Raw genomic sequence first — 20799 nt, 5'->3', positions numbered from 1 at the left:
GCAGCTCCAGACTTTATACCCTATGACATCACAAGTTTAAGTTTTACTGTAGGTCTCATTTTTTGGATTTGGAAGAGAGTTGTCCATGTTTACTAATATTTTTGGACTGTCTTAGACCATGGTACTAGCGTATGAATTTGGAAAATGGGCATAGTTTCCCTTTAAGATTCAAAGCTGAGTCCCATTTAGATAGCAACAGATCCTAAAATCATATTCGAACTAGAATAACCTCCTCGCGATTGTATGCTTCTATCAGTCAAGCTGCAGTTACAGTTTACATCCTTTCAACTGTCAAGACTCATATGTAGCCATGGCAGGTGACACTGCTTCAAATATGGATGTCGCCAACAAAGAAGCTACAAGTTCTAAAGCATGGATGCTTCACACACATCTTTAATCCAGCAGCAGAGAAGATCTATATAATCTGCATAGTTTTAAGATGGACACCCAAGATTAAAGTCACCGGTTCAGTATCTGACCAAATGTCTCTCCTTCTGTTCCTGAGATATGATGTTGAATAATGGCCAGAGAAGTGTTTTTGCAGATTATTATGATGTCACAGTGAAGGTGACCTTTGACCTTTTGAAAATATAGAAGTCATTATTTCATAATTTTATCCCTTTAGACATTTGTGTGAAATGTTGTCATATAGTCATAGTAACATTGACCTTTGACCATAAAAATCGAATCCATTCATCATTGAGTTGAGGTGGATGTTTGTGTCAAATCTGAAGAAATTTCCTCAATGTGTTCTTGTGATATTGCATTTACGAGACGAGAATGAGACGGACAACCAACCCAAAAACATACTGCCTCCTGGCCACGGCTGTCACCGGCGCCACGGCATAAAAACAGGTTTAAATAAAAAATGTTGTGTTGGTAGTACATTAAAGGAAAGAAAAAGAAAAATAGCTTCAATGTGTTCGTAAGGGCTCACAGACACACACAATGCATTTAGATATAATTGTTTGCAAAATACCGAACAGCTGAGAAGTGGATTATCCTGTCTTGAGACAATCATATTGACATCTCGATATTTGTTTTGTGCTGTAAAAACTCAGCGTCTAATGTATTTTAAGAAAGACTTTAGAGTGCCACTTAAAGGTACGAAGATGTAGATTACAGTGAGGTTTACCTGGAACTCGTCCTTCAGATGTGACGAGTTGGTCTGCGAGTCGATGCGGATCAGCTCATAAAAAGCAGCTTTGAACTCGCAGACTGGTATGGCTGTTTCTCCACATAGACAAGCCTCTAGAATTGCATCATGGATGAATATGTACTGCTCCTGAAGACATATAATTCAAGACATGCACGTTATTATATACATTAACATCCTTCACTCTCAGATAAAAACATTGGAGAACAATAAAACACACAGACAACGTGTCCCGTTGATAACACAAGCAGCTGTGATGCCAAATGAAAGTGAGACGCATGCAGACATGCTGAGCGAGTGAGTGAGTGATGACTGATGGGAGATGGAGCTGTGAATGAGACGAGATGACGACTGTCAAGTTTGGGTTTATTTCACTTGTGAGTCAGTCCACACAGGAAATTGTATTTTTGGATCTTTCAAGCAAATTACTGCAGCTTCACTTCACAGGACAGACAGAGAGTGAAGTGAAGGCTGCCTCAGTGAGTGTTCTTTGTTACGATGGATGACATAAACTGTTTTTGCTACTCTGCTACTAGTCTGACTCACAGGATGTTGACTGTGTGTGTGAGGCTGCATTTGGCTGCCAATTTCGGACGGAAGTCTACTCCCATTCCACTATCTGTGTGTGTTAACATGTTCAAAATCCATGTAGCTACATGAAATTAGTCTTGCATATGTGGCATTTTTTTTGCATGGATTTAACCATTTTAATGCCAGCACTCGCATCACCATGTGCAAATGCAAAAGCTAGGCAAGTCCCCATCCTAACAATATTTTGCAAGAGCACAGTTGCTGCTTCCTGAGCTAAACGCTGTCTAAGACCATTGTGATTGGTTTGAGGAAATACAAACAACTTTTAGAGTGGAATTAAGATGGGTTCGACCAGACTTTTCTCCAGCACAGTCACAGCGCTAAAATAAAGTGTGGGGACAAGTCTGGCTCTGCGAGACTACTGGGGCTGGTTATATGATACTTTTAAGGTATCAACCAAAATAACACAGTACATTCAACACATTTTGTACCCAGATCTAGGAAAAAATATTATTTGTATGCTTTTGCTCACAGCCAATCACTGCAAGCGTTCTTACATTTAATGTGCAGTGCAATTAGCCCACTACTGCAGCAGCTACAACTCATAGTCTGTGGTGTGGTGAAGTCAAGCATGGCGTATTTGATAGACAGTGACGGGCAATGTTACTTTTGAAATATCATAGGTTACAGATTACAAGTTATCCTGGTAAAAATGTAATATATAAAGTAACTTTTTAATAACTTGTACCTTATTTCATTTGATTAATTTTCTAACAAATGTTTTAAATTTGGCAATAAAGCTGAAAAATATCTGGAAACAGGCTGCACCAAAGGAAGATGTTCTTGCATGGTTTAAAGATCCAAAGCAACACAATGAATATTTAATTCTACAAAAGAACTTTCACCAGAAAGAATTTGATGTGATCCCTCTGTAATCACCAACATTTTGATTAGTAACTTTAATTTAATTACATATTTTTTTCTCACTAACTGTAACTTATTACAAAAACATTTATTTTGTACTTTAATTACTGTCAGTAGTTACATGTAACTAGTTACTCCCCAACACTGCTGATGGAGTCGGCAGTTGAGTGTGCTGAGATGCCATCAAAACATTTGGCTATACGACACACCTGTGGCATCTGATGACACTTTATGTTCCTGAATGCTTCCATTCACATAATAGGTGTTGAATAAAGTAGGAAAAAAAAGGTATCAAATGAAGCACTCTGTTGGTATTGGTATCACTTTAAGGTTACTGGTATTGTCACTGGTATCGTCATTGTTTTAAATGATACCCAGCCCTTGAGACTACACTGCTACAGACTAATATTTAGTACATTTTACAGTGTGCTGTCTTTATAGAAAACAGTGTTAGTAATTTCACGATTGAGATAAAAGATAAGATAAAAAACATGAGTTGGGATGTTTAGAGGGGTAACTTCGTCTTAAATGTGTCTGATTGTTAATACCGCACATTTAATTGTTTACTGAGGATCACCTCAGCTCTGCTAAAACAGTGTGGGATGAAGGTGCTTCATTCAGGGTGCCACATGCATTGCTGTTTGCCACAGTGTAATTCCTCATCCCACCACTGGATGATGCCAAAGTTGGATACTATCAAAATCCTTAAAGGCAGCTTAAAATAAGATGAACTTCACTTCATTAAACTGTGTTTGCTGTGTTCATGTGATGAGATGACATGTTGATGAATGAGAGGCAGGTAGATGTGTTCACTTCAGCCTGCACCATGCTGACGGCTGAGTCTTACAGGGAGGGTTTCATTGAGTATATTCTAAGATGTGGATGCAGATGGAGGATGGGTAATGCAGTCACCTCAGTCTGTACCATGTTGATCCTCCTAGAGCGAAGAGCTTTCACACAGTTGTAGATGTCGACCACTCCTTCTCTCTCAGCCATGTCCAGCATGATGTCAATGACTATGAAACAGCCTGTGCGCCCTGCTCCGGCACTGCAGAGAGAAACAGAGAGAGAAGTCACTCTTTATGTCTATGATCCAGAGAGGAAGGCAAAGAGATGCTTGGCAGATTTTATGTATGTATTTTTCAGATGCTAGGGTGCAGATTAATCATGTGTTAGAGAATGTAGACATTTCTATACCTGCAGTGGACCACAATCGGCCCAGCAGAGGGTGGATTGGAGATCTTGACTCTGCGGATGAAGGAAAGTAGTCCCGTAGCATGATATGGAACTCCGTGATCAGGCCAGCCTGTGAAGTGGAACTGCTTGACTTCCCGCACCTCGTTGAAACCACGCTGAGTAAAGACAAGAGGCATCTTAAGGTTACATTTCATCGTACCTGCCATTATGTATGTTCCCTCTTTGAACGGGTCAAACCAAGTGACAAATGAATTAGTGAGGAATTCGCCAGTTATTTTAGGTACAAGCATTATAAATTTAAAGTATTGTTCAATACTGTTAATGATGCTGAACACAAACAAACAACACAGAGTTAAAATCACTCACCCTCTCCAGTGTAAATGTGCGAACCACGTATTCAGCAAGAGGTTCAACCTCCACAAATGTCACCTTGAAGTCTCCGTACACCTCTGCGTCATCTGGCCAATACTTGTAGCACTTGACCTGTTAAAAAAACCACATTGAAGATTAAATCAAATACAAGATAATAATTATAATGCAACATGTTCAAAGATGTGGGTCAAGAGGCAGATGCAGCATCCCATGTAATAAGAACATATGATAATGCCCTGAATATTGCAGACTTCACAAATTAAACAGTAGGACAGCAGAGATGGGCTGCTAATTTCTCTGCACTGCTCAGCTAATATGCATTTTATTCCATTAGCACAAGTTCAAGTGACATCAACACTATCAAAACATAAAACTTCGAAGAATATCTTTCTGGCTTACATGCTGAAGCTGCTCCCAAGTGGTACTTGACATGTAATTCATTATTTCTGACTTGTAATTTATTTTATCCAGCTATCCAGTTGTCAAAGAGGCTGAATAATCTTTCCAGAGGAAAATTTTGCTGCTCACAATCAATAGTCTTTTCTCTGTCTCATCAGAAATAAATCAGCTTCTCATTTGGGGATTATTACATTTGGATCTATTTCACCTGAAACCCCCCCGTAGGAGAAATAAAGAGCAAAATAATAAGCAGTTATTTTGCTGTGCTCAGAGGCTTCTCACAAGTTTCTCAACTCTGAGAACAGACAAAACACACAGAGTTGAGACTTGAGTTTGTTGACTGAGACAAATTTCTGAAATTGTGGAGGCTCATTTACGAGCCAATAAAGTATTCTTTTAGATCCTACTGTTATCTCAAGAGCTGATTGTTTGAGACAAATAAAGATTACTGTAGTGAGCGAGAAAAAGATAATTAAAATATTTTAAATTAGGATCAGGCTGAGACAAGAGAGGATATTTCTCAGGAGCTGAATTTAAGAAGTTTGACAAAATGATGTTATATCTAGCTCAGTTATGTCTAAAAGAAATACCCTTGACAAAGAAGAGATCTTATTGTGACTGTTTCTTGTCCTCTGTGTTTGCAATACAAAACATGACCATGTGCACCAGTAAAAACATCTTGCACAGTTGAGCCGCACAAAAGAGTACAGATGTGAGGAAAAGAGCAACTTACCCTTCCAACCTCCACCAGGTTGGTTACCATGACAATGCAGGCTGACTGTTCCTGCCACACCATCCTCCAGAAGTCATACACTGTCTCATGAACAGGACCTACGCACAGACACACATTCAGTACTTTGTGTTGTTACAATGTGAAGGGAAAATGGTCTTACAGTGGAAACTGCTTAAAGAGATCACGGTTACATGGGTCAACCACTTAACGCTGGGGATAGAATCACTCGTAAACAAATTCTTTTCAAATCATGCAGTTATAGTTATCAAATAGTCTACTTATAGTGTTAATTTTGGGTCTTTCTATACATGGCAGCATATAAAAAACAACTTAAAACTATGGCGATGCTATTTTTGGAAAATAATGTATGCTTTTTGACGAGGGAACCAGTGCGATGCTAATTTATGCGTAGAGGTGCAGAAAAATGTCATTCCTGCAGCACTCTACAAAAACATGTCAAATAGATGGTAATCTTCATGAAAAATTATAATAACGTCCTGCTTATGGATTTGACGTGGACAGACGTGATCACTATAAGAGGTGTCCGCTCTATCTGCAGTTATGAAGGATCTGTATTCTTAGGTGCACGTTGCAGTATCTTACCCTGAGTAGCGATGTAGTGACTTGGTCTCTGGTAGCCCTGAAAACAAAACATCACAACAACACAACTCAATATGTATAAAAACTGTATGCATCAAAATGTTGAAAACGTCTTATCACAGTTGAGACGTCCACAGTGCAACTTTACAACTGTGAAAACTAATCTTTGGGTTTGTTTTCACCTGAGACAATAGAAACATTACAGAGCAGTTTTTAGTAAAGCTAACAGGAACATTTTGACAATATAATGAATGTGTTTGTCATTTCTGGGCTACATGTTGAGTTGCACTGCATATTATTTTTATTCAGGTATTTGACAAGTTGGTCGTCGTCTGTGGGATTTTACTCTCAATACTCGTACCTAACATTTCTAAACTATCAAAACAAAGCTGCAAAATTCAGCCCAAAGTAAGGCCCTGCCAAAATCTACAGATGGCTCTGCATTGAGCAGGTGAAACGCTATGACAACCAGTGACTGGGATTTTCTGATGGCATAAGACAAAAACAGGTGCTATGCATAAGCAACTTTACAGCACACAGTGGGATGTAAGGAAGACTGGCGGGAGGGCAGGATGGAGTCAAAGTGCAGCGGAGGCCCCAGCAACTCAGAATGTACGGACAACGTGACTCGATGCATGTCATGACGAGTGTATGACTGGACGTTTAGGGTGTAAAAGGTCGAGGGGCATGAATGAAAGAATCCACAGTGATACTTACATCCCTGTACAGCCAAATCTATAGCCCAAGCCACAGGCAGAAAGAACGAGCGGAAGAAAGAAAGAAAGAAAGAAAGCACAACAATGTCAGTGAGTGTCAATCAGAAAAAGAAAAGTTGCATTGACATAATGGGAGTTTGAACAGGACATGCAGAAAAAAACATGATCTAAAACTTAGAATTAGGCTGAATAGAAAGGACACTTCCTGATGTCATTTGACCCCCTCACACTGAGGTCTGGAGCCCAGAGAAAGCTGGCTTATTTTTGATGCCAATCCAATGTAAACAACAGCCATCTAATCATAGCTGTACCAACAGAGATGAGCTAGATACACCAGGGAGTGTCCACTCTATTCAATCTAATTCTAGCTTAATGTGGGTGGTAGCATGCATGTAATAGTTTTAATGGAGGCTAATGATAATATAGAAGAGCATGCTAAAAGCAGTATTAGCATTTAAAAAGTACAACGTGAGAGACTAACATGCAAATGATTGGTGTAAAGGTGGCAGCAGAGTGGAGATGTGGAGATGGACAAAAGATGAATGGATGGATGGATGAATAGATTTAGATGGAGGTATGGAGTGACAGGTGAATGGACAGACAGGACGATAGATCAAATGGATAGAAATAGATGGATGGACCTAAAGTGTAAAAACTCTCATACTCTCTTGTATAAAAAACAGAGTCTACATTTAGGAGGGAAAAAAATAGAGCTTGTAAAGGCTTTAAGTTGATGCTCTCTGAGTTTCATCCGTGGATGGACCAGTTAAGACTTGAATGGACTGAGGGCCAAATACAGCGACTTAAAGGACCACGTCACCCACAAAATGATCTTTTGTATATCAATTACTCGCTACATGTTACCTGAAATTGGTGAAGGAAACTTGTATGTTTCCAAGGTGAACGAAGAATCCAAAAACTGAGAAAATTCTTGATGAATGAAGTGATAGGAATTTACGTTTAACAGCAAAACTATATCAAAACACCAGTTTACAAACTCTCACACAACTTGTGCAGTATAAGCCAAGTCTCATTTGTTAGTCTCAGGCATGGACGAGTGGCATGACTGCGCTGTTTATGTGGAAGTGTTTTACATAGTAAGGTTTAGTGAAAATGCATGTGTTTGGGAAGTACTGAGCATACTCTTGGAGACTTGGATTATACTGCAGAAGATGTGTCAGTGTTTTCTGTTGTTGAACGCGATCCTCTTTTACTCCAGTTAATCAAGATTTGTCTCAGTTTTTGGATTCTTCGTTCACTGGAGGCACGCCAGGAATAGGCCTACAGTTTTCTTCACAAATTCAACTTTACCTTGAGAGAGTAATTAATATACAAATGGACATTTTTTAGGCAAATTATTCTTTTAAACAAAATACTCTTATCTAATATCTTACCAAGAGTTCAACAAGAAGACTGGTGCCACTATTATGCCTGTGCAATAAATATGAAGCTACATGCAGCAGTTGATTAGCTTAGCTTAGCATAGCATAAAGACTGAAAACAGGAGGGAAACAGTTAGCCTAGCTCTGTTCAAAGGTGACAAAATCCACCTACCAGCACATCCAAGCTTTACAATTAACATGTTGTATTTCAATTGTTAAAACTGCAAAACTTAAGTGTAAATTGACAAGTTGTGGCTTTACTGGGTGTTAAACTAGACAACTTCTTCGCCCAGCATAGCGGCTACCTGGAGTCACAATTTGTGTCAAACTATTTCATTAAAGGGACAGTTCACCCCAAAATTAAAAATACATACAATTTCTCTTACCTGTAGTGCTATTTATCTGGCTAGATTATTTTGGTGTGAACTACAGAGACGTCTGCCTTCTCTCCAGTATAATGGAACTTGATGGCACTCAGCTTGTGGTGCTCAAAGCACCAAAAAAAATACATTTGAAAAACTCAACAGCAATGTCTCTTTACAGAAATCATGACCTGGTTACTCAAGATAATCCACAGACCTTGTTGTGAGCAGTTTCATGTAGGAACTATTTTCTTTCTACCGAACTACACCTGCCAACTGTATCACCACGCGGAAGTAAATATAGACCTACTGCTGGCTCTCCTAGCACCACGCCATTAATGTTAACATTTCTGGCTGTCACAAACAGGAAGTGTGCATCTACTACACCATTAGGAGATGCACGATTGGTTCTGTGTGGTGATAGAGTTGGCAGGTGTAGTTCAGGAGATAGAAAATAGTTCCCACATGATTTCTGTTGAGTTTTTCAAATGGATTTTTCATTTGGCACTTTGAGCACCACAAGCTGAGTGCCATCTAGTTCCATTATATTCAAGACAAGGCAGACATCTCTACAGCTGATATGTCCAACACTCTGCAAATCACAAAACAATCTAGATTGATAAATAGCACTACAGGTAAGAGGAAAAATATGTATTTTTCATTTGGGGCTGAACTGTCCCTTTAAAAGAGAGTCATATTATGAAGAAATAACATTCATTTTTGTATAGCTGTAAGCATTATGTGGTTGACCCACTTGTAAAACTGAGTCCAGCTAAATCCAAATGATGATTAGAAATCTGCTGATTTATTTAATGTAACTCATACAGGCTAAATATTAATTTAAACTAGCTGTATCAGGACAGGATGATAAATTCAGAATGGATGCACACATGAAAACATGGATAGAGACAGGAGAAAGACAGCAGGACTGACACCTGAGAACGACACATGTACTGTATGCATGACGTGTTTTCGGTGGTGGCTGGATGCGTAAAATGGCACGATGGATGACTAGTAGACGCAATAAAGGTATAGAGGCCTGACATACGAGCGAGGGAGTGTGGTTTCGTTGGTTTCGTTGGGAGCCAATAGTAGCATTCGATGCGTTTCCACTTACATCGATGTAGTTGGCGTTGATGTAGTCGGAGGAGGGGTCGTCCTCTATGGGCTGGAGAATAACCCTTGAATGGTCATCTACAGAGAGACACAAGAGCACAGTGTTGGAAAGGGCAAACAGATGGAGATGAAAGGAAAGAAATATTTGTTTTAGGGCATTCTAGAGCAAAAAGTATATACGATATTCCCCTTCTCCTCCTGTAAAGCCTGCTGTAACTTCTCTTATGAACATACATAAATAAAGTTTGCTTACATGCTATAATGTTCCCATAGCGGTTCTTAGTACGGTTCTGCTCCTTCTTGGCCACGTCCCAGGATGCCGACTGCCCCTCGAAGAAGCTCTGTATCACCAACAACACAAACAAAGCAGTACAAAGGAAAATTACACGTCATGGATCCTAAAAAATACCATTCCTGCTGTGCTTGAGCGATTTTTTCCCCGTGTGCACGTGTGGTGACATAATGCTGATTGGATACATAAAAAGGGGAAACAGAAGAAGGTTTGTAACTCTTTGACTCTTAAGTCGATAAAGCAGGAAATACTCTCAAATTAAGAGGCAATTCAATCCTTGTGGTCATTTTATCATTTTAATGTAAAGCCAAAACATCAAATAAACCATCATTGATTTTCTTTATACACTGTTTGTTTTCCTCCACATTAGATACGTGTGTACAACACATTTCAGATATCTTATTGTGCTGAACTGTCAAGTCCTCCGATACAGAATCAGAATTATTCCTGTCTCGGTTTTTCAACCTGGACTCTGTTTTCCCTTGTTCCTGTGTTTAGGTGAATAATAAGGAAAACAATTTTAGAGATTAGCAGTATTGTGCGAGACTGCTGCAGCCGGCAATGTGCAATAGGTGACAATAACGACTGGGGGCACGTTCACACAGTTGATTACGTTCACTAAAAGTGTTTGTTTTTGCCATTGACAGGCTCAGATTGGTATCATTAAGTGTCTGACAACATTATACTGACATTATGGGGGTGGCACTAGCTCAGTCCATGAGGGTCGCCAGTTCAAGTTCTCATATGGACCAAGTATGGAGTATGGGCTGGTAGCTGGAGAGGTGCCAATTCACCTCCTGGGCACTGCCAGCATGACCTTGCGCAAAGCACTTAACCCACAACTGCTCGGGTGCCTGTCCAAGGCCGCTCCCTAGCTCTGACATCTCTCCATTTAATGCATGTTTAGGCCCTGTTTGTGCATGTGTGTGTACAGTACTTGGGTAGAACAGAGTAAAAAAAAAATTCCCCTAAGGATTAATAAAGAATGTCTTCTTCTTCTTGTTCTTCTTCTAGAGGAAGGATCTCTCCAGAGACAGACCTTTTTGTTAAAGAGTAAGATCCTTTTTGTTTAAACCAGACACACTGAAAAACCCACCAGACTCCATTTATATAAACAGTCAGTTGGTGTGTGTAGAGTCAGCATATTGTCACATCTCACTGGGTGAATTAAGGATTTATTTCAACCAAACCAGAGTTGGTGATTGTTGGGACAGTGGCAAGAAGAACCATGACAGCATTTGGTGAGTTTTATTTTCTTTCTGTTAACTTTGAATGAAGAGCGTTTTACAATGATAAATTGCAGTCTATTCAAATGGAGTCTGGTGATTCTGGGTGACAGCGATATCTGGTCTGTTACTGTTTATACAAAAAGGTCAACCTCTCTGGGGAGCCTTCCCCTAATGTTTTCAGACACTTAAAACAATAATCTGAACATAAATGGCAAAAACAAACACTTTCAGTAGACGCAAATTAACATCCCCGAATGATTACACTGCAGCCTGTTTCACCACTGCAGCGCTCTCGCTCAATACTGGACCAATTTCAGAAAGTGGTGTTCCCATTAGTCACTTTGACACAAAAACATGGTGAAAATAAACTTCTGGTTGAAAAAAAAGAAGTTGCCATTTAAGGTAAAAATATTTGTATCACTACTTCTAAAAACAAAAACATTAACTAGACTACTAATGCTACTGTTACTAGTAACGAAAGTACTGCCTATAATAATCTTACTTCATACTCCTCCTTAAAGCCGTAGCTGTCAGATGTTTTCATGAGGTTGATGTGCTGCAGAAGGTCGGCCACTCTGATGGCAGGGTGGAGCTGCCCTGTCTGATAGGGTGATTCAGTTCCTTCACAGTGATACCGAGGAACGTCCAGAAGCCTGCTGTTCTCCGCTGCAGAGGCACTGTGGTTCTCATCTACAACGAAAGAGGTCACTACTGGTTAGTTCAATTGCATATTAATCAACATTTACGTTGGATTTATTAGTTTCTTCACTGTTTTATTATTTCCCAGGTAAAAAAGCAGATAAAACGGATCCATTTCTTTCTTATCAGGTCTGACAGATAAATCGTGCAATTAAAAATAAATATAACTCATCAGTTTTATCAACATAAACACACGTAAGCAGCAGGCTAGTCCAATAAGGGAATAGATATGATCTTTTCTTAAGTAATTTACCAGAATTGTGTTAAGGCAGCTTTATGACCAAAATGAAATGTTGTTTTTTAAAGACTAAACATCAACAAATATGGATTGCAGCAGAATATTTCATTAGACAAAAACATGCTGCAAATTTTTTAAATGATTACATCTATCTCTTTTCAATTAATTTTGTCTTTTGAACATTACAGCGCTCTGCAGTCATTGAAAATGTTTGGATCACACGAGTCAGAAACAATCCTATGCTGCCACCACTGTAATCTACTTCTACAAATAATATAGCACTTATTATATGAGTGTACCTTAATCTTTCTCCAGAAATATCGGGTATATACAGAATGAATACACATGCAAAAAAAGAAGTTGCACAGCACTGTTGATTTAGAATTTAAAAGTCAGTGTTATGAATTGAGCTTCAAACTATTCTTTCAGCCCTAACAGCAACTTTTTTGTCTTTCCAAAGCCAGTGCTAGCCATTGGCTTCGAACTATTACCATTAGAAAATACTGCATTTTCCTCAAACCAAACAAACCGTAGGTCACTGTCACTGTCTCTGTCTATACTCACCTGTGATTGGAACTACATGTCAAAGCAGCAAGAAGAGAGAAGAGCAGAAAGGTTTAGTCAGACGTCAGGATAGAAGGATGTTAGTAAGACTTTAAAAGTGAACTAGAGGTTCAAAAGTTACAACTCTGATCAATGCACAAGGAGCTCAAAGGTTTATATGTAATGGATGATTAAAAAAAAGTAGATGATCTCACAAAACAATGAAGCAAACATTTGCTAAAATATCTTTAACAACATGAAAGACACTAAACAGCAGGACACACCAACATAAATCGAACCATAAAGTCTACTGCAACGCTCTCTAGTGGTTTCATCAACTGCTATTTACACCTTTGATCATTCAGGTCATCCAGGCCTCCTACACCTCCAATACAATTTGTAATTATAAAATTAGGTGGCTTTATTCCATCTTAAGTATGGTACAGTTTGGCACAGCATCAGCACTGATGCAGGCATTATGCTGGATGGTCCTGGTAAAGAAGGAGCTGAGCTGGAAGGCAAGGCTCACGATTTACCAGTCCATCTACGCTCCTACCCTCACCCATGGTCATGAGCTTTGGGTAGTGACTGAAAGAATGAGATCACGGATAAAAGCAGCCAAAATGAGTTTCCTTCTTAGGGTGGCTGGGCTCAGACTTAGAGCTAGGCTGAGAAGCTCAGATGCTCGGAGGGAGCTCAGAGTAGAGCTGCTGCTCCTTCGAATTACAAGGGACCATTTAAGGTGGTTCAAACACCTGATCATTAGAGGGGTTCTGGGCATGTCCTACTAGTAGGAGGCCCGGGGGTAGGCCCAGAGCACACAGGAGGGATTACATATCTCATCTGGTCTGGAAATGCCTCCTCTAGGAGGAGCTGGAAATCGTTGCTAGAGAGAGGGACGTATGGAGTGCCCCACGACCCGGCCACGGATAAGCAAATAAGTGAATGGATGGTGGCTTTATTCCATTTTTACAAACCTCACCACATGAACATATTTCAGCATCTGGAGCTATAATACATTTAAACCACATATGAGCGATCATCTGCTATATATAATAGAGAGCATGCAGATTAAATTCACACTCAATAACTTTGCATTTTGAAAGCTTGTATGTTGAAAGAGTATTTCAGTTGCAGGCAATTTTGGGGCTCAAATTGTTGCAGAACTTCCAGGTGAGCGTTTCTGTGCTGTGGGGGATAATGTGAGTTGGCAGTCGTAATGCGCAGACTGACAGGAAGTATAATAGAGTAGCTTGGGGTTGCAGAACAACCGACTGATTTCATCTTCGCCACTGTTTATTAACTGACACTGTTTATTCCATCCAACTGATGCTTTTCTGTGCTCTGAGGACATGTTAGCTCATTACTGATTGTTAAAGGTTTGCTGAGCCCTCGTCAGGCCAATTAACAGTAAACTTGACCCGACACTGCCTCCTAATTCGCTACTTCCTGCTACTTCTTCCCACTCTGTGATGTGATTGGCCGGGACAGATTGTAACTGCAGCCTTCACTCCAAATTAGAGGCTAAGGATCAGTTAATTAGCACAGTTTGGTGGCATCGTGGATTGTGGAGCCCTTAAGGGTATGTTAGAACTCCACATCACGCTGCAGCGTTAACACTAGACTAGACTAAAGATGCACACACTGCGGTGCAATACTGGAGCTGGAGAAGCATCCAACTTGGCAAAAACTACAGTTTTCTCAATTCATACTGGGGCATCAGCAATAAAACAAACCTAGAGAATATCACAGATGGTAGAAACTCAAGCATACTTTGAGATCCAGCGCACAGGAAAAGTTCTGCCAAACACACAGGCCTGTAGGCACTAAGTTATTCTCTGTCACTTGATGTCACAGATTTAATCTGCAGCCGTTTTGCAGTGGCAGTGTGACAAATTGTCTTCCTCCTTTTAAGTGTCAGATTCTGTCGTTTTTAGGACAGGGAATGGCATGCCTTAAAACAACTCCAAACTGTGGAAATAATGAGGTCTCTAAGGGAGAATGATGGTAATTACTGTGAATATCAATACTGCTCAGTAGGAAACAGAAACCATGGCTGGGATTGGGAGTTAATGCACCTGGGGAAAACACAGTACGGCAGATGAAGTGCTTGGCTGTTGGAGTTTTTTAGCACCGGCCATGTTTTACACAGAGAGTTGGCACGAGGTGGCGAAAAAAAAAGATAAAAGATGAACACACAGTTTTGCCAATCTCATATATTCTAAACCATTACACACCCTGAGATTGCCTTTGAACCAAATCCAAACATCTATTTTGTATTTCTGTTGCGTGTCTTGTTCATTTCAGTTCACTGCCTGCAGAACTGCCTATCAGTGGTAATACCAGAGACGTTTGTTAAACATTTAGCACTTCTGAAATGTAGATAAGAAACAACAATGTGGAACTGAAACTTCAAACAAGCCGCACTATCCACCCACAAAAATATACGCAACAGAGCTCAAAGTACAAAACACAGGATGCAGGATGTAATGGAAACTCTGACCATGTCTGATGTTTCAACTGGTCATCTGGACACAAAGTTGGGACCTAAGGGACGTACAAGACGGGGCTACAAACACAGGGACTTTAAGATGAAGATGGGTGATGACTAAAGGGATCTGGTGGTGAATGTGACATATCCGACCATGCTAGAAGTCTCACCTAGCACGGCAGTTGGAACCAGAGGATCGTTGGGCACTGTGGGAGGAAACACGGTGAGCAAATGTTCTCAATGTCAGTGTTACTCAAAAAAGAACCTAATAGTGAGCAGTGAGCATCCGGAAAATTCAAAGAGGATCTGTGTATGTCTCTGACGGACTACACATTCTCCAGTCATGACTTAAACATGAGTGAATCATCTTAAGGATCATCTATCTTGGCAAAACCATCCCACAGTTTTTGCTTTGATCAACGTGGTCTGGTTGAGCCATGAATTATTGAACTTGGGACAGAAATTATTTATCAGCAGTTCTTGTGTTCACACATCAAACATAAACATGTACACTGGTCTGCACTGTCAATCCTCTTTGTTTCCATACTATCTAACAGGAAAACTGATCAGGCCGAGTCGACTCTTGAGTTGTTTTTCTACAGCTGAAACAATTATGAGACAGGACTTCCACTAGAAACTAGTAAGGGTGGAAAAGTTGGTGTAAAGTGTGTGTATCTATAAAAGGTAAATGCAACCATGGAAGCAGATTCAGCAAATAAATGATAACATACAGTCATGATGATGCTGCCGTCATTGCATCAGCCACTATAAACTGTCTTTGTTGTCTCTGGACAAGGCAACAAGCTTATGTATGCACACAGGGCTGTTAACAAAACTCTTCCACGAGCAGGTAGCTAGTTGTTCAAACTCTGTATTTCCAATGTCCAATGTGTTCTCCAATACTGTACACATCTATTGACTTGTTTGAGGTTTGACTGGCGCTCTTTCAATTACATCATCAAGTTGTACCCTCTTCTGCAGTGGCACCTAACGAGAGAATTACCACCACAACTCCCAATATTTACATAACAGTAATGGATGGAAAAGTACATAGATTCACTGTTTTTTCGGACAATTTTTCTTTTGCAAAAAATTAAAATTTGTGGAAGGAAACCCAACTAGTGATATGGAGACCAATTTAGGAGATCAAATGATTACACCCCCTTCCCCAAAAAACCCCTGAGAGATTAATCAATTGTGATGATAACTCTGTAATAACAACTGTAACCTGGCCGTAAGCTGTTCTTAAAAAACTGTCCATATGTTTTCCTACGAAAGGTAGTGCAACCAAATTCGTACATATCCGTACTTGTACTTATGGGTCACAAAAACCTGGACTTTCCCCTGGAGTCGTGTGTTCAGAACCGTGTGAACTTTGAGTGGTCTCTGAGTCATTTTAAGGTACGTTCTCACCATGTGTCTTTTCCGAAACCTGACCACAGTGACTTTATGTTAATTATATAACTGTATGTTAAGGGTGTAACGTCATTCGTGGGGTGCTAATTCGTAGGACATCATTTGAACTGCATGCAGGATATCATACAAACTGCTCCATGAGAATACGCCGAGTAAGAATAAACTTCAATCTAGCATTTGCAAAACTTAAATCTTAGTGACATAAGAGGAAAGATGAAAATACGTAGAAGTATTAGAATAGAAAAGGATAGAACTAAATATTAGATTTCAAGTGCACTTATTGACAGAGATTTGTGTTTTGAAGATCGTCCATGGTTAATACTACGGCTTATGGATACAAATTATAGTAACAATAGTCTTGTTTGTGAACCTACATCTGTTGTTGTAGTTGTGAGAGTCCATGAATGTCACAGCCATGGGATCCTCTCCATGCAGAGTGCTCTGGTCGGCATAGCTGCGATCCATGGCATTCACCATGTGAGTCATTTCCTGCCGTGTCGTTCCGATGGCGTCTTTACGTTTTTTAGCCAGTTTCCTGTCAGGGGGCAGAGACGCACACAGTCAGGCATCTTAACAACAAACACACAAACATCAGCCAGCCTGCAGACCACCGCCTCGTAAAGAATAGTCTCTAATTATAAAGCACAGTCATATTTTGTTATGAAGTATAAGTGGTAACACGTGTTTTTTGGTAATAAGAGCACGGCTGTGGGCTGCAGGCTGCTGAATCAAGATGCAGAGTTTAGATCCAATCAGGAGGAGAAAAGGAGAAAAGAAGAAAGGGGAGGAGAAGAGAGAAGAGAGGAAGAAGAGAGGAGAGAACAGGCAAGGGAGGAAGAGGAAAGGCTTGTCTGTAAATGGCAGCATGTAACAGGCTCGGCTATAGGAGCAGAGGGAAAACAGCTTCTAATACAGACCAGGGGAAATGACCTATGGCTTACAAGTAGCAAAGGGAACACCTGTTATCAACCTCTGTACCATAGATGAGCTGTCAGATGAAAGCCTTCGAATAAGTTTTATCTCAACTATATTTTTAGTTGCCTGAAACTATATATTTCTGCATTATCAGAGGGTCGGCGAAACAAAAAGAAAAAACACAAAAAGAAAATTCTTTGAAGCATTAAATATTTGGTTTTCATCCGACAGCAAAGAAAAATCCCATTAAAACAACAGTAAAGGAATGTCTTATGATCTACAGAAGCTCAGGGAAACCATTTACCAACCAAAGTACCACAGTTATCATCATATGAGTAGTACGACTCCAGGTCACATCTTAAATAGTCAGTCCAGAATTATGAGAGAATGGTACACCGTCTCTCTGGGAAAGATTTCTTAAGAGATACCTGATGTTTAATTTTAATCTCCTATTTTCCTCACAGGCTTTTCTTATATTGGGCAATTCTAATGCAAGCAATAGAAACCTTTCTTCATCATGAAAGCTGATGCCTGGTGACAAAAATTAAGTTTAAAATGTAAACATCAAGGTATCATTTTCAGGTTTAACTCTCTTTCGGTGTGTGCAATCCATAAAATCCCAGGAAAAATAACTGCAGAGGGCTTTATACTTCGAGCATGACAGCGCATGCAGGAACATTTTGTACCCAGAGCCATAGATGTGCATCAGTTAGGACAACATCTGTACAGATGAGCAAACATTTATTATGTTTTTACGTGACCTGCTTTAATTGAGTCACTTGTCGAGCACTTTGAGCTCCAACATAAATGTAAGAAAAACTCTCTCAAAGGTTTGATGAAGAAATAAATGTTTGATTGTTGCATAACTGACACAACGTACGGCTCTGACGGAAAGCATGCTTTGTTTTATCGTTTACCTCTTCACCCCCAAATACACCAACTCCACCTCTAAGACCACACACACTCACACACTCAGGAACATTGATTTAACTGCTGAGCAGGTGTAGCTGTTCATGTGGGTGTTTGTGAGTGTATTACAGTTTGTCCAACAAAAAACATGAAAACAGGAGAAAGCGATACATGAATTATAAACCACCATTATGCTGCGTACTTGTACCGTATGTAAGAGAGGCAGAAACAGAGAGAAAGAGAGGAGGGTAGGTGTGACCAGAACTAGAGTGAATCTCTGCTGCAATTTTATTCATTTTTAAGGTCTGAATTGTAAAATTAAATTAATTTTGAGAGCAACATGTGTTAGTAAAAGTACTGTAATGTCTACTGAACATACCTGATCACTGAAGCTCTACGTTTATGCCAAGACACTCTTTAAATATCTCAATAATGAATAACAAAACTAAAAACATGGCAACAAGGTCTTCTCCTGTTGAGATGAATTTAAAAATGTGAAGAGGGGTTACAAAGGGTTAAGTGGTCTGAAAATTGTAGACAGTAGATGTTGTTCCTTGTAAATGTATTTGAGTAGATGCTCAATTGTTCTGTCGTTTCACTCCAACTTCAGAGGAAAGTTTTGAACAATTCCATTTTTCTGCCTCTTTCTTCATAACTTTACTTCATGGGTAAGCTGCACGATTAAAGGTAGGTTCAGTAGGTAACTTTTATCAGAATAACTTCTTATCATCTTTTGCTAGAACTGTCACTATACCCTGGTAGATAAGTAAATTCAGAGTCAGGAAGAGTCTCTATACCACAGTGTCAATCACTGCATGTGCTGTGCTTGTCTGAGCATACTCCCACTCAGTCAAGCTCTGTATCTTCAGCGCACGGCTTCAGGAGGAGTTTTGCAAAAACACGATGGCTGAGAAACAACCACCAATAATGACAAAACTGCCCATCCACCCTTTGCCAACAGCAACGTACATGCCAAAGACAAATAAACAGAAGAAAACCGATGACGAAAACCAAGCTTTCAGCCCCACGGGTCTTTTTCTGCGTACCTATCTTTGCGGTGTGCGTTATTGTGTACGAGCAGTGATTTAAACTGCACTATAGACTCCTCCTGGCTCTGATTGGTTATTGTCATTCAGGTGCAGTAGATTATTGTAAATGACTTTAGGGGCACGTTCTACTGTCAGGATTTAGTGACAGTTTCAGCAAATATGATAAAACCTTTTATTTATTAATGCTAACTTGTCCTGCTTCATTTGTTTGCCCGGGTCATGCAGACACAAGCTGGGGATGAATATATTTCCATATTTATTCAGTAATCTGTTTGTGTTACTGCTAAATAGTGCACATGAGGCGATTAGGGGTCCATTTTGGTCACAGCCAGAGAGACAAAAAGACAGTAGAAAAGCAAGTACCCACAACACACGAGAAAAACCCACCAACAACTACTGAAACAGAGCCGTGTGCTCCGCACAGGAAGCTGACGGTCTCAGGACGGGAAACCAGAGAAGAGACACTGAGCAAGTGTAGCAGAGTTACCATGATACCTGTGACTTGATGGGCGGATGGATGATCACATGACTACATGCACACAAAGAGCTACAAGTCACAAGTGCAGCATTCTTTTTTCAAATAACACGCTTAGGCCTGTGTCGTCCCACTTTGGCCTGCTTGGTTCTGGTTTACGGCCCACTCTGGCCTTCATAAGTCTGCTTCAGAGCAACTTTGGAGCATGTAGAGGACACCAGGGCTGAGGTCAATTCACTGTCAGTTCAGTCCCTTTAACATTTAATTTGTTAGTGATTCAGCATTTATTTATTTATTTATTAATTAAGTTCTTTTATAAGACAGAAATACAATCAACATTTTCAGTGTCTAAGCGTTTTACAAAAATGTTTGCACGAATGGTTGAAAATAAGGAAAATACCTGACTGACATGAAAGTGAGCTGACCCCCACCCTGGCAAGGCGTCAATGAGGATGGCTTTGGCTGGTTGGTCAGAGCTGAAAATGTGTTTTGTCTTGAAAAAAGTATACTGCATCTTTAAAAATAACAACAACTAGCCACTAAGAATTCGCCCAATAAGGTAACAGCAGCTGGGTGAGCTGATTGTTGATTGGTTTGTTTACTTACAGGTAATAAGAGTATGAATAGTAGGTCCTCCTGGGGTTGTGAGCCAATCAGAAAGCAAAGAATGAGACACAAGGGTCATGAATATGCAAATTAGGACAATACTGTCCTGTCCCAACCAGCAACAACAGAAACAGAAGAAAACACCTTTTGATTGCTACAACTTGAGGGTCATGCAAGGGGTTGCTATGGTAACTACGGGCCCTGTGTCTTCAAAAACTCAAGTTTAAAGCTACATAAATACTATAAAACAAGCTGAGACTTATAAAACTGAAATAACAACCACTATCTATATTAAACTATTACCATGCAGTCTGTCTCTTCTTTACTTCTGAAGGTGTCATATTTAAAGTAATCGTGCAATAGTGTAACTGGACGGCCTTGATTAGAAATTTATTTTTAGCCCAAATCAGCCAATCACCTTTAACTTACTCCTACAGAAAGTAAACAAT

At 39.9% G+C, this 20799-nt stretch overlaps 1 protein-coding gene across 10 annotated transcripts in view; it reads right to left on the bottom strand.

Annotated features, from left to right (window-relative positions):
• ptprk (protein tyrosine phosphatase receptor type K) overlaps window positions 1–20799 on the bottom strand; it is a 161086-nt gene that overhangs the window by 9568 nt on the left and 130719 nt on the right. For 2 of the 10 annotated variants that reach the window (XM_050057564.1, XM_050057567.1), the window contains 12 exons: window positions 20351–20380; window positions 16771–16931; window positions 11512–11699; window positions 9742–9841; window positions 9421–9566; window positions 6630–6647; window positions 5916–5952; window positions 5313–5410; window positions 4175–4291; window positions 3809–3963; window positions 3524–3659; window positions 1136–1285 (listed from right to left, as the gene is read on the bottom strand). In XM_050057564.1, the coding sequence (XP_049913521.1) occupies window positions 1136–1285; window positions 3524–3659; window positions 3809–3963; window positions 4175–4291; window positions 5313–5410; window positions 5916–5952; window positions 6630–6647; window positions 9421–9566; window positions 9742–9841; window positions 11512–11699; window positions 16771–16931; window positions 20351–20380 (1336 nt within the window). The remainder of the gene's footprint in view (window positions 1–1135; window positions 1286–3523; window positions 3660–3808; window positions 3964–4174; window positions 4292–5312; window positions 5411–5915; window positions 5953–6629; window positions 6648–9420; window positions 9567–9741; window positions 9842–11511; window positions 11700–16770; window positions 16932–20350; window positions 20381–20799) is intronic. The other 8 variants (XM_050057568.1, XM_050057570.1, XM_050057565.1 and 5 more) reach the window with 7 other exon arrangements.

This window comes from Epinephelus moara, chromosome 12 (assembly GCF_006386435.1).
Source record: "Epinephelus moara isolate mb chromosome 12, YSFRI_EMoa_1.0, whole genome shotgun sequence".
NCBI lineage: Eukaryota > Metazoa > Chordata > Actinopteri > Perciformes > Serranidae > Epinephelus > Epinephelus moara.
The sequence above is the reverse complement of the archived record's forward strand: the minus strand, read 5'-3'. Positions and strand labels throughout refer to the sequence as shown.